Source organism: Curcuma longa, chromosome 4 (assembly GCF_044706935.1).
Source record: "Curcuma longa cultivar G26 ecotype Majalengka, Jawa Barat chromosome 4, ITB_CL_G26_1.1, whole genome shotgun sequence".
Classification (NCBI taxonomy): domain Eukaryota; kingdom Viridiplantae; phylum Streptophyta; class Magnoliopsida; order Zingiberales; family Zingiberaceae; genus Curcuma; species Curcuma longa.
Window position 1 is genome coordinate 15,616,470 of NC_133864.1, and position 13,265 is coordinate 15,629,734.

At 35.6% G+C, this 13,265-nt stretch overlaps 2 protein-coding genes across 2 annotated transcripts; both read left to right on the forward strand.

Moving 5' to 3' along the window:
* The first annotated feature begins 6,189 nt into the window (after positions 1-6,189).
* On the forward strand, positions 6,190-7,817 carry LOC141827670 (transcription factor bHLH35-like). Its single transcript, XM_074714973.1, has 5 exons — positions 6,190-6,310; positions 6,444-6,615; positions 6,701-6,913; positions 6,994-7,164; positions 7,498-7,817. The coding sequence occupies exons 1-5, from the start codon at positions 6,240-6,242 to the stop codon at positions 7,594-7,596; spliced, it is 726 nt and encodes a 241-aa protein (XP_074571074.1). The 5' UTR covers positions 6,190-6,239; the 3' UTR covers positions 7,597-7,817.
* A 205-nt stretch (positions 7,818-8,022) lies between these two features.
* Positions 8,023-10,257, forward strand: LOC141827163 (uncharacterized). Its single transcript, XM_074714413.1, has 3 exons — positions 8,023-8,109; positions 8,192-8,405; positions 10,032-10,257. Exons 1-3 carry the CDS (start codon positions 8,023-8,025, stop codon positions 10,112-10,114), a joined length of 384 nt encoding a protein of 127 aa, XP_074570514.1. The 3' UTR covers positions 10,115-10,257.
* Positions 10,258-13,265: the final 3,008 nt, after the last annotated feature.

Sequence of the window (13,265 nt, forward strand, 5' to 3'; positions counted from 1 at the left end):
CCATAAAAAGAAAATATCCACTACTCCTAGAATTAAGTGGTGGAAGTTGAAGGATGAGAAACAAAACATATTTAAGGAGAAGGTAGAAGGACAAGTATTAGGTGAAGTATACGGTGACCCTACTACGATATGGGATAACATGGTATCAAAGTTGAAAATAATAGCCAAGAGTATACTCGGCGAGTCAAAGGGGCATGTACCACCAAGTAAAGAATCTTGGTGGTGGAATGAGAAAGTACAGGAAAAAGTGAAGGAAAAACGAATAGCCTATAAGAAATTATATATTTGCAAGAATGAAGAAAATTTAAAAAAATATACATTAGCTAAGAAAGAGGCTAAAAAAGCAGTGAATGAAGCTAAAAATACAACTTTTGAGCAGTTATATCGAAAATTGGATACAAAAGAAGGAGAAAAAGACATTTATAAAATAGCTAAAGCGAGAGAGAGGAAGACAAAAGATATTAGCCAAGTAAGATGTATTAAAGATGAATGCAATAGGGTATTAGTAAATGATGGAGAAATAAAAGAGCGGTGGAAGAGGTATTTTCATCAACTTTTTAATGAAGGTGTAGGTGATCAACTTAACTTAGGTAATTTAAGCAGGTCAAATGAGTATAGAAATTTAAATTTTTATCGTAGAATTCAAATTTCAGAAGTAGAACAAGCTTTAAACGGAATGAAAAATGGAAAAGCCGTTGGACCAGATGATATCCCGATAGAGGTATGGAAGTGCCTAGGGAAACAAGGTATTGAATGGCTTACAAAATTATTTAACATGATATTGAAAACAAAGAAAATGCCAGATCAATGGAGAGTAAGTACTCTAATTCCCTTATATAAGAATAAGGGGGACGTACAAAATTGTGCAAATTATAGGGGCATTAAATTAATGAGTCATACCATGAAACTTTGGGAAAGAGTAATAGAAAAACGATTAAGGAAAGAGACTATGGTCACCGAAAATCAATTTGGGTTTATGCCTGGTAGGTCGACAATAGAAGCTATACATCTTCTCAGGCAACTAATTGAAAAATATCGGGGGCAAAAGCAAGATCTACATATGATATTTATTGATTTAGAAAAAGCTTATGATAGAGTCCCAAGGGAAATTATATGGAGAATTCTAGAAAAGAGGGGTGTTAGCGTAGTATATATTGACCTAATTAAGGATATGTATGAGGAAGTAACGACTAGAGTGAAGACTTCAGGCGGATTAACTGAAGCATTTCCAATAAAGATAGGGGTACATCAAGGGTCAGCTCTAAGTCCTTATCTTTTTACACTAATCATGGATGAACTTACTGGACACATTCAAGATACTGTACCATGGTGCATGTTGTTTGCAGATGATATTGTATTGGTAGATGAGACACGTGAGGGAGTAAATGCTAAATTAGAATCTTGGCGAGAAACACTAGAAGAGAAAGGTTTTAGGCTTAGTAGAGTAAAGACAGAATATATGGAATTTAAGTTTAGCAATATTGAACGTAATGAGACAAGTATTAAAATAGGAGATGATGAGTTGTCTGGAACTGAGAGTTTTAAATATTTAGGATCATTTTTGCAAGCCGATGGAGGGATTGAGAGAGATGTCTTACATAGAATACAAACAGGATGGTTGAAGTGGAGGAGAGCATCAGGTGTTTTATGTGATCGTAAAGTGCCTCTAAAACTTAAAGGAAAGTTCTATAAAACGGCAGTTAGACCTGCCATGTTATATGGCGCTGAATGTTGGGCTATGACTCGAGCACATGAGCAAAAGATGAGAGTTGCGGAGATGAGGATGTTAAGATGGATGTGTGGACATACGAAGATGGACAGAATAAGAAATGAGAGCATTAGAGAGAAAGTTGGAGTTGCATCTATTGAGGAAAAACTCCGTGAGACACGTTTAAGGTGGTACGGACATGTACTTAGACGACCGATAAATGCTCCAGTTAGGCGGTGTGAAACTATGACAAATACACATATCAAACGAGGGCGAGGTAGACCAAAAAAGACTTGGTTAGCAACAATAAAACAAGATAAAATTTATTTAAATATAAATGATGATATAATAGGAGATAGAGCTCAATGGCGTAAAAGGATCCATATAGCCGACCCCACTTAGTGGGATAAGGCTTGGTTGTTGTTGTTGTTGTTGTTGTTGATATCACTTCATTCCATGCTTGTTTATGGGTAATTTTTAATTATTTGTTACTTATAAAACTTTTGCACAAATAAATCTATTATTTATTAATATCAATAAAATTAAGTACATTTCTTTAATATAAACAAAGTTGAGTGTCCTTATTCAAATGAATTGGAAAGGTAAGGATAAGGAAAGGATAGACATTATAATTAGGTATCAACAGTTTGTCGATTTAGTGCAATCAAAATTAAAAGTTGCATGACAAATTAAGGACAAAGGATGATAAAGACTTTTTGATTTCAGAATTATCATGACGTTGAAATCTCTCCTTCCTAAATCTTCATAATTAGGGCAAATAAGGAAGACAGCTTACAAATCATACATTTTAATCCTTTCCTCTCCCTTCCGCCGGAGTAAACACACCCCGTACTTAAAGTACTCAGCAATCCACTACATGAACAAGATGCCACGTCCCTCTCACGTTTTTAGCACATTTATCACGCGACATTTGATCAGTAAACGCGTGACCTATTAATTATTAGACACGTGCCTATTCGGTAGATGCCAAAAATAGCTATCGTAAGTCGTAACACCTTTCAGGTGCTAAAACAATGATTTGACGTGGCTCCAAATATTTAAGTGACGCATTGACAATTGAAATTTTTAAAGCAATTTTAAATATAAAAAAGAAAAATTCTCTACTCAAATACCTGAGAATTTAATTGTATTCTTTTTCTAAAAACAAAACTTGTATCGTATTCAATTCGACACACCATCTGTGGGAAAGCAAGCTTTGGTCTTTCTGAAGAATAAAGGTATTGCACACATGTCCAAAAGTCAACGCCAGCACAGCGTACCCATTATAAGTCAATGGTCAAAGTCAAAAAAATCCCCCCAATTTGTAAAGCTGTATCTATCTACATCATAAATAACGTCACGACATATGACGTCAGACAACAACAGAAATGGTTTTGCAAATTTTTCACAGTCAACTGTTCCCATTCAATTGACTGCGTTGACTTCAGCTTAATGCACACAGATCAACTTGTGTTTCGCGTGGAGACAGTGGCAGCCAAACTAACCGTTAAAAGAAAGATAGAAGATCTTTCTTCTATCCTATTTTGATTTTTTATCAAAAAAATATTTTATTTTATTATTCAATCATGTATAATTACTCAACTGCTCTATAATACTATTTAATATTATTATATTCATTTAATTTCTAAATCGATTGAGTATATTATAATAATTACGATTTTGTAATTATTATAGTTTAACATGTCTAATTGATTTAAGATTTAAATAGAAGATAAGTGCAGAACACTACTAAAGAGTATTTTGAATAATTATATAAGATTAAATAGTAAAATAAAATATTTTTTTGATATAAAATCAAATTAAGATGCTCGTTTGATGAATTAAAAAATAAAAAATAACCCTTTTAACTTTTGTTTTAAAAAAACTTTATAAGTCAACTAGGTCAATTTGGAGATCACCAAATTTGTACGTCTACTTGTACATTCAAAGGTTTCTCTTTTGTTCACAAGGAAAAAAATAATACACGAAAATAGGGAATAAGAAATATTATAATTGATATCATAAAAATGAGACAGGACTTGTCCTCTAAAAGCATTGTGGGAATGGAAGACCCCAAAAGTAATTCTCTCATGAACCAAAAAGAAGTCTATGTACATATTGATTTCCACAAGTAATAATTAGGCATTTCAATCTCGATCGGTCGAATTAATCGAACCTTAATTATAAAAAGTTTATATTTTTCAAGGACCCTAAAAAAAGAGTATATGCTCAAATTGAAAACTATATTATTTGCATTCAATATAATCCATGGAATTGGTAACTAATAATTAACTAACATAATTTATTCCTCAAGTTGACTTAGGACTTTCGAGAAGCTTATGAGACAAGGATTGAACAATATGCTAGATTAGATAATTGATTGATTTAATATGTACATTTGTGTCGCTAAAGATAAGTGCATAAATTAAATGTTGCACAAAAGATATATCTATGTCAAGGTGGGCCAGGGTAATCAGAGCGATTGCCCATGGCCCATAAATTGATAGGGTCCTAATTTTTTAATTAAATTTCATATTCTTAGTTTTTAATTATTATCTCTTAAAGAATATTAAAAATAATCAATTTTTTTAAAAAAATTGAGTGATCAACTTTGTAATTCTTTATCCATCTGCCTATAAAAAAAATTAAACAGTCAACCAGTTTTTGAGCCCTAATCGCCGATCCTTTTTCTATTCATTCCGTCAAGCACAAGCATCAGATCTCAACAAGTTTGGATCTCGTCACCAAATCTTTTTTCTGTTCATTCTACAGGTTGTGGATCTCTGCTGCGAACTGTCCCCACATGCCACAATCACTTCTACAATTTCACACGCCGCTTCTACAGTTTCACACGCTGCTTCTACAGTTTCACATGTCACTTCTACAGGCTACAACCGCTTCTACAGTTCTACACGACCTTCATCCAGTTTAGAGCTTCTTTACTACGAAGAAAAAAAGAGTATTTCAATAGAATTTGCAATGACAATTCAAAAATCCTGATTTTTTTTGTTAATTTTTTTTATATTCTAAATATTATTTAGAGTAGTGTTATCATTTTAAATAGGAGAAATTATTCTTTTTTTCTTGGAACTCAAGTTGCTTGGAGAGCATTTTTATTGTTTCGTATAAAATTTTTTTATCTTGAAACTCTGATTAAAAATCATAATTTATTAAGTTTTAAAAATTAAATATACCAGTATGTCAGGACCTAAAAATTATAATTTCAAGGGCCCTTGTACAACAAGGACCGGCTCTATTTGTATTAAATAAGTTTTTAAAAAATTTAAACAACTAAATTAAAACAAGAATATATGCTCATTAAGTTGGAATCAAGGGAAGTGTATTAAAAATTTAATATCGTTTGGTCGCCTGAATAAATAAAAACAAGAATAACAAAAGAATATTAAAAGTCTAATCGTACAAATTGCATATAATTATATATCATTGATTTTTTTAATGAGGAAATATATTAATTGAATTAAAGTTATTTTATTTTAGAATTATTTGAGAATTATATATAAGTGAATAATATTCTCTACACCACACCACGTGAACTATTAGTATTATTTTTTTTTTTTTTTGTACCGGGGCAATGGTGTAACGGTAGGACATCCGGATTGTAACTCAGGGATCCGCAGTTCGACGGCCTAGCTACGGCGTATTTGTAGGAATTTTCCTCCAAATGGAGAACACAATCAAAGAATGCTGGACATCTGGATTGGCCGCCGTATGCGCTAACTTCCGTGGGACCAGATCGACCACCCCCAGAAATGTGGCTACTGGGATTATCATTTTTTAGTATTAATTTTTTTAGAATTTAAAAGTTAAAATTTCAGGTATAATATTTAAATTAAAGAAATAAAAATTAAAAAAGATAAAAATTTAATATTAGGGGCTCATCGAGTGTGCAGTATCCATGAACATCAGTGTTACCTTGTACTAAATGCTCATGGATGATATGCGAACTAATAAAATTTTAAAATATTATTTTGTGCATTTATTCGTGAGCATCTAATATTAAATTTTTATTTAATTTTTTTTAGAATTTAAGATTTATATATAAAGAGTTTTATCCTGTATACCTAATTCGTGAACACCCATGTTAAATTTTTTTTAAAATTTTTAAATTTAAATATTAAATTTAAATTTAAATCTTAAATTTTAAAAAATAATTTAAAAATCAATATTAAATATTCACAAGATGTTCATGTATGAACTTGCAAAATAATATTTTATATATATATATATATATATATATATATATATATATATATATAATATACATGTATGTATATATATAAAATATGCCCTTTTATTCACAATTAACTCACGTGGTATTTGGAGACGCGGATTCGTGGTCTTCCTTGTCGGAACAGCGATTACTTTCCCTTCCCTTCCCTTCCCTTCCCTTCCCTAGTTCCCTTCATCAATAAATAGCGCACCATCACATCTCACTCCCTCCAATTCTCCCTCCTCCCTCCCCTCCTCCGCCTCCGTCTTCGGTCGACAGTAAACGCAACTCACACAAGCCATGGACATGGACGGGGAATACAGCAACTACTGGGAAACCAAGCGCTTCATCGACTCCGAGGAACTCGAGGGGTACCACTTCATTTCTCGATTTTCTCCTCCAATTTGTTGGCAGACAAGAGTTTCTTGCTCAATTCTTTGTATTTTTCTTTTTAGTTTTGAACTAATTTCGCAGAGTTGCCCTCTTCTCTGGTTTCTTGTGCAGTTGGGGCTTCGAGGAGGCCATCTCCGCTGGCTACTACGACTCCAGCTCCCCGGAAGGCGGCGTCTCGTCTCCTGCCGCCGCCGCGAAGAGCATTTCCATGGAGAGGAACCGCCGGAGGAAGCTGAATGAGAAGCTCTACGCGCTCCGCAGCGTCGTCCCCAACATCACCAAGGTGATTACTTTACTTGCAGCAAGATGATGTTTTTCGATCGAATTATATTCTACTGGGTCTGATCCATGCAAATTGAAATGATCAGATGGACAAGGCTTCGATCATAAAGGACGCGATCGATTACATCGTGCAGCTCCAAGACCAAGAGAGGCAGATGCAAGCTGAGATATCTGCGCTCGAATCGCTGAAACAAGACAGGGCTTCAAGCGATCATGACCTCGACTTCTACGATGATCTTCAATTGATCCAAAGGAAGAAGAAGAGGGCGCCGGCGTCGGAACCGATACAAGTGATCGAAGTAAATTCTCTCTCCAAATTCTTAATCGACGATTACCTTTTCGTTCAGAAACTGATCCGTTTGGTGGCCGTGGCACGCAGCTCACAGTGAGCGAAGTGGGGGAGAAGACGATGGTGATCAGCATCACCTGCAACAAAAACAGAGACACCATGATCAAGCTCTGCGAGCTCTTCGAGTCCCTCCACCTCAAGATCATCACGGCCAACATCACCTGCGTCTCCGGCAGCCTCATGCACACTCTGTTCGTCGAGGTGACTAACAATTTCAAATCCCCCCCTTTTTCCTCATACCATGACGTTGCTGCATGATCTCATAAACTGCCAGATTTCGCTGCAATTTGTCCTTATCCACACAATTCACTACTCTCAACTTGGTGCCGGAAACATGCCTTTTTGAACACATCAACAGATCCACTTTTCTCTTTTCCTCAGCACACGTTTATTTAAAAAACAAAAAGCTGAAAGATGACAATTCCTGCATGTTTAACTCATTTAGCACATGAATCAATTGCCACCAAATCAACACCATTCACATGAACATTATGGAAAAGGACCTGTTTGTCTCACTGAGAAGCATCCATGCAGGGCGATGAAATGGGGACTGAACAATTGAAGGAAAAGATTGAGACAGCAATAACAGGACTTGGGAGCCCGAGGAGTCCTGTAAGTTCCATGAGTTACTAACATGGAACAGAAGACAGCTTCCTACTCAGACAATTATCTAGAAAGAAGAATGCAAAACTGAAAAAGTTGTGAGTATTGTAATAATACTGCTCTTTTTGCAGCCTCTAGCTCTGAGAAGAGAAGAGGCTGTTTGACTGGTCTCAGCCAGGAGCAGGGAATCCGTGTTTTTTGCCATGTAGATGCTGTGCTTCGAGTAATGACTAATATAAATTAGTGGTAAATGTTTCATCTTGAGAAAAATAAAACAAGATTACCAACAATATTATTATAATTGATTTTTTTTAAAAAAAGAAAAATGGGAACTGAAAATATTGCAATAATAAGTATGGCCACGTAGGATGCAGTTGGATTAAATCTCAGCCGTCAGAAGGTTCGCCCGCTGATTATTAATCGGTAGTTTCTAGAAGGAATCTGTTGGGTGTATATATGGTAGGCCAGCCCCAGTTGTCAGCTGTGTGGGAAGGCGCGCGTAACAAGAACGCGTACGGTTCGTTTGTGGAGCAATTTCCATCGGTTCCGTTCTGATCCTCCCCTCCGCCGGTTGCCCCCATTTCGTCTCCTCCACGCTTCGATCGATTCCTCCGCCGCCTTCTAGCAATCCGAGGACGCTGTCCACGCGATCTCGGTCCGCAGGGCAGCGCCGGATTGGCTCCATGTCGTCCCTGGATCCTCCTATTGGATACCCCCGCCGCGGCGGGTGGGAGGTGTGGTTGATCTGGTGCGAAAGCTCGCGTATCCCTTGACGGAAGAGGATACGATGTCCCTGACCACCATCCGCGGGTGGCCTTCTTCCGCTTACTTCGTCGAAGGTGATGGATCAGTTTGTGTACATCTTTATTTTTTTCCTTCATCCCCCTTGAACAGTTTGTCTTTTAAGGCTTTTTAGCCATCGGATCTGTTTGTTTTTCTAATAGAGGGCATGCATCAGGTAAGCTTTTGAGAATTATCCATTGTTGTTATCTTGTTTATATAACAGTGAAGATTTTTGACAAGTAGCTTAACTGGTCAGGAACAAATCGCCTATTTGATATCTGGAATATCAATGAAAAGACAAGGTCTGTAGTTCAAGTCAATCCAAAATACCAATGATCAAAAGATTGTGTTCATCAAGTGACAATCACCATGCAATCAATATTTCACAATTTCTCTGTTGAGTATATGTTACATTAATTTACAGAACTAAAAGCTCTACAAGACTTTGATATTTGTGTGATCATGGAAATGTGTGCCTTTGTTGTTTAAATGATATTTTGACTATCTAAAAGGGTTTTGATAACTTCTTTAGCTTTTCAACTGGATTCTGCATTTAGTGTAGTGCTTTATGTAGTTCTTAGAACTTTAAACTGAGTTTCTACTGCACAAAGAAACACTTGAGCAAAAATTTACTGTCATAGCTGTGCCAAACAGCAAGTATGCATGAATTTGTATGTTTTATAACTTGTATGGCTCTCTAGATACCATTAAATTTGATCCTTTGACTGAAATATCCATGACTTGATTGATAACAAAGATATTTTGATTCATTCTAGCATTATATGAAATAATGAAGAGATCATTCAACAAGTAACAATTGTTAGAAAATTATATGTAAGATTAGGACCAGTTTGCATTCATGAAATGCTATGTCTGATAGAGGCAAAGTTTACACTTATCTGAACAAACATTTAGAAAACAGCAATTATAGAGCCATATTCCTTTCATTTATGCAGATATTCTAGCAACCTTGACTGATGCAAGACATGATGGCTGCTGGGATTGGATTGCAGAGGCTTTGATTTTACGATCTGTAGAATCTAGTAACATAAATCTAAGGGGAAAAAAAGACTTGCATAGATACTCCAATTATTCTCCATAATGTGAATTAACTTTTAAAAAAGTGTATGCAAATGACATTTAGCTCAGTGGTAACATAGTGCATGCACGAGTAGTGGTTGTGATAAAACACCAAAAGTTTGTTTGAAACAAGGTAATCTTCTTCCTGCAACATAATATCCTTGATTTTTTTCCTAACTATTTGAGTCCTCTCATCATCTGAACCAACTTGTGAGTCCTTATTTATCAACTTATCATTCATTATTTGATATTCTCCCTGTTCATTAAGGTGAATACATGACTAACTTTGAAAGTAGGCAATCTAAGGTCCCCTCCTTTTTTTCAATAAATTACATGGACTCCTCTTGTACTAAGGGCTAATCTAGATGTTAGAAATGCCCTTCGTTTTTTTTTTTCTTTTTGAGCTTTGGTGTTTTTATGTGCAAAGTTAGAATAAAGTGGTAGTGATTGGGATAATTAAAAGTGATTTGACAAATTTGAATTTTATTAAGCATATAGTACCTGTGGTGATGATTGCATAGGATCCATGATACTAACTCCATATAGTCTTGGATTAGATCTTCTTGTTGTTGTTGAACTGTAACTTTGCTTGATGAGTTTAGCAAAATCAATCACAGGTGCCTCTCCTCATTCTGTAAAGAGGAATATGAAGGAGGCATCGGCACAGTCAGATGATGCAGATTGATTAGTTGCTTATGATGGATTAAGTTGGCTTGTGAGAAACTTTGCTCATTATTTGATATGATTCTTCAATGCAGATTCACGCCTTGTAGATTGCTTGGCACTTGTGCCTTGCAATCCAGGGAATAGCGAAAGTGGACCGGATAGTTGCTTCTACCAGCATAAATTGCCTGTAACATATTTCGTTTCTTTTTTATTCTCTAATCTTGTTGCAATTTATCACACTAAGTGTTACTGATGATAATTCATGCTATCTGATTGCTATTTTAGAAAGCCAGTAACCTTTTTAACTCTCACAGATAACTCTATGCAGTAAACTTAATGATAGATTTGGTATAGCTATTGTTTGATGTAAGTTTAATTGTTCTAATTTTTTTCTAATTGGAGCTGGTAGTTGCCAAGGTCAGCATAAATTATCTTTGTATTTGTCCATCTTTGCTCCCCTAATACGGTTTATCGATGTTAGTTTGACCGATATAACTCATATACTCTGTTTTATTTGTCTAAACTATCTCATTTGGTCGACACAACATGCTTTAGTTAATTCAACCAACATGCTCGACATGATCAACTCACTTGACACAGCAAGATGTTCGCTTTTTCTTAGCTGAATGGATTTGCACAACATGATTAGCCCAAATACTTCTGCAACCCACCTAATCCAATTAGATCAATCAATTTATCTGGCTTGCCTAGATTCGACACTATCTGCAATCTCCTTTATAATCCTCATTAGCAAAGCCACATTGTATATAAATTAACAAGGATTCCTATTCAAAAATCTCCACTTTGTTTTTCTTTATCTTTACCTAAAGCTGTTGTTTTCCCCTACCAAGGAGCTGCTTTTACAGAGACCAATGTGGGCTTGATCGATTACTGCTTTATTTTTTACGCCTGAGACTGTTACAGATTTGTTGGGATGATCAAAAGCACCAAAGCTAAAGAACCTTTAGACAGTTTGAGAATGATGTGATACATAACCTCATCAATCTCAATCTTCATGTTCAATTCACACAAAAGCAATCTGAATTATTTGAATTTCCAAAAAAAGAGAGCTTGCATTATTTGCGCCGACAACAGAAGCCAAACTATACAGGACAGATTAGAGGCTCTATGTTTAATCAGCAGAAGACAATAATGCTCCTGATTTACTGATATTACTTTTCCAATTCAATTAAATGTTCGCAGTTCAGAACCTATAAATATCTGTTTCAATGCTAAAATAAAATCTTGCATTCAAACCCTATCTAATACCATATGTGATTACAAGTGATTTAAGCAAATCTGAGATCGATTTAACTATTTGTTTGAGTAATAAATCTTCTATACAAACTCTACAATTACATAAGCCAATATCTAAATCCACAGGATTCATTGTACTATGTGGTCTCCAACAATATGAAGTATTATCTGTTCTATGTTCATTTCTAATATAAACATGTGATTACCAACAATTTTAAGCAAACCTCAACTTACATAGGTACTTAAGCTAATATTGTTTATTCGGAAAGAGAGCAAGGGGAAAACAAAGATGAGAAAAATCACAACATTCAACTTTTTTTTTACCCAGTAAAATTTTCATGCCAAAGTAGAGAAGCAAAGAAGCTTTCTTGCTTGCTAACTATACATGTTTGAGTCTCCTCATAAGCCCCCTTCACCTTTCGCTTTACACCTCCTCCTTCTATACACGTTTGACTGGGTAGCTGAAAAGATCATAATAAGCAAAGGAAATTTTGGTAGCTGAAACAAGCTGCTTTTGTATGGGCCCCGCTGGTTTCCTTTCCCCTCTTTTTTTCTTTATCTGGCCGATTCAAATATTACTTTTTGTTTTTGTTTTTGGATTCTAAAATCTACTCCCTTAATTCCTCCTTAATTGTGCCATTAATTACCTTCTCAAACCCATATCCCACCATCTCTGGCCTAGTGCCAAATTACTCATTTACCCCAATGCCCCAACACTATAAAAAAAATAAAACAAAATAGAAGATAATAAATAAATTCGCATATAAGTAAAATTAGAGAAAATAATAACAAAAAATGTCTGGGGAACACTGAATAAATTAATAATAACAAAAAATGGACTTGGTGGTATTCTTGTAATTAAACGGAACGTAAAGGTTAAATTTTCTGCCGAAGTTGTCCTCTCCTCCTTCCTCCTTCCTTATATGCGCTGTGTTGCGGTGTACTTCTCTTTTAGCTCATTTGACCGTTGCCTCTTCCTTTTTAATCTTCTGCAGTTTTTTTCTCTCAACCACTCTCTCTCTCTCTCTCTCTCTGTGATGAAGTTTCTCTCGTGAGTGACGCAGAAGTGATTCCAATTCCATGCGCAACGGACTTTGATTCTTCTCGTGTGTTGAGAAGGTGAAGGTTTTGCTTCAAGGTTAGTGTGTGTGTTTAAGTAATTTTAATTTTTAGTTTTTTTATAGAGAGATGAACAATTTGCAAAGTTAAATGCATGACTGTTCCCGGAAGTAGGATTTCCCTATTGATCTTTGGAGCTTTTGTCATTTCTCTGCTTGTTGTTTACGCCTGCAGAGTTCGGAGTGTTAATGCTAAGCTTTTACTGCTTTGTCCTTTTTCTTCACGTGGTGATGGTGGAATCCCTTCTCCCAAGCCAGGTTTATCAGTTTCTGTAGAAAGGTAGATCAAAGATGCAAACTTTGTTTTGCTCGATTTTTTCTTTCTTAGGTTTGTTCATTTATGTTATTCCTGTCAAGTGATCTACATGGATGTTTTCTTTAACCTGTTGATGTGCTAAATACTTTATGTGTGTGTGTTTTCTTCTGTCCTATAGTTTTGGCCTTCTTCAACATATTTTCTTTTGTGTTCTTCTTAAAGTTTATTGCAGTATTACGTGAAGAAATAAGATGTCCAAATGGTAAATCGTTGACGTACCGATTACCTTGATCCCAAGGTTCAGTCTGGCGAAGGGTTTCTGCTGACTGAATTTTCTTTGCTGAGGAGAGAGCAGACCCATCTTGGGAAGGAAAGGGGAAGGCTCCAAAGAAGCTATGAAGTTACCTCCACTGTTCGCAAGTTCCTTCAATCCTACCCACATATCGAATTTAGTTTATGATTGTTGAATCATCTACTTTCGGAAACAAGTTAAGCTTCAATTTGTACTTCATACCTCAGGGGAGCTTCTTCACCACCAT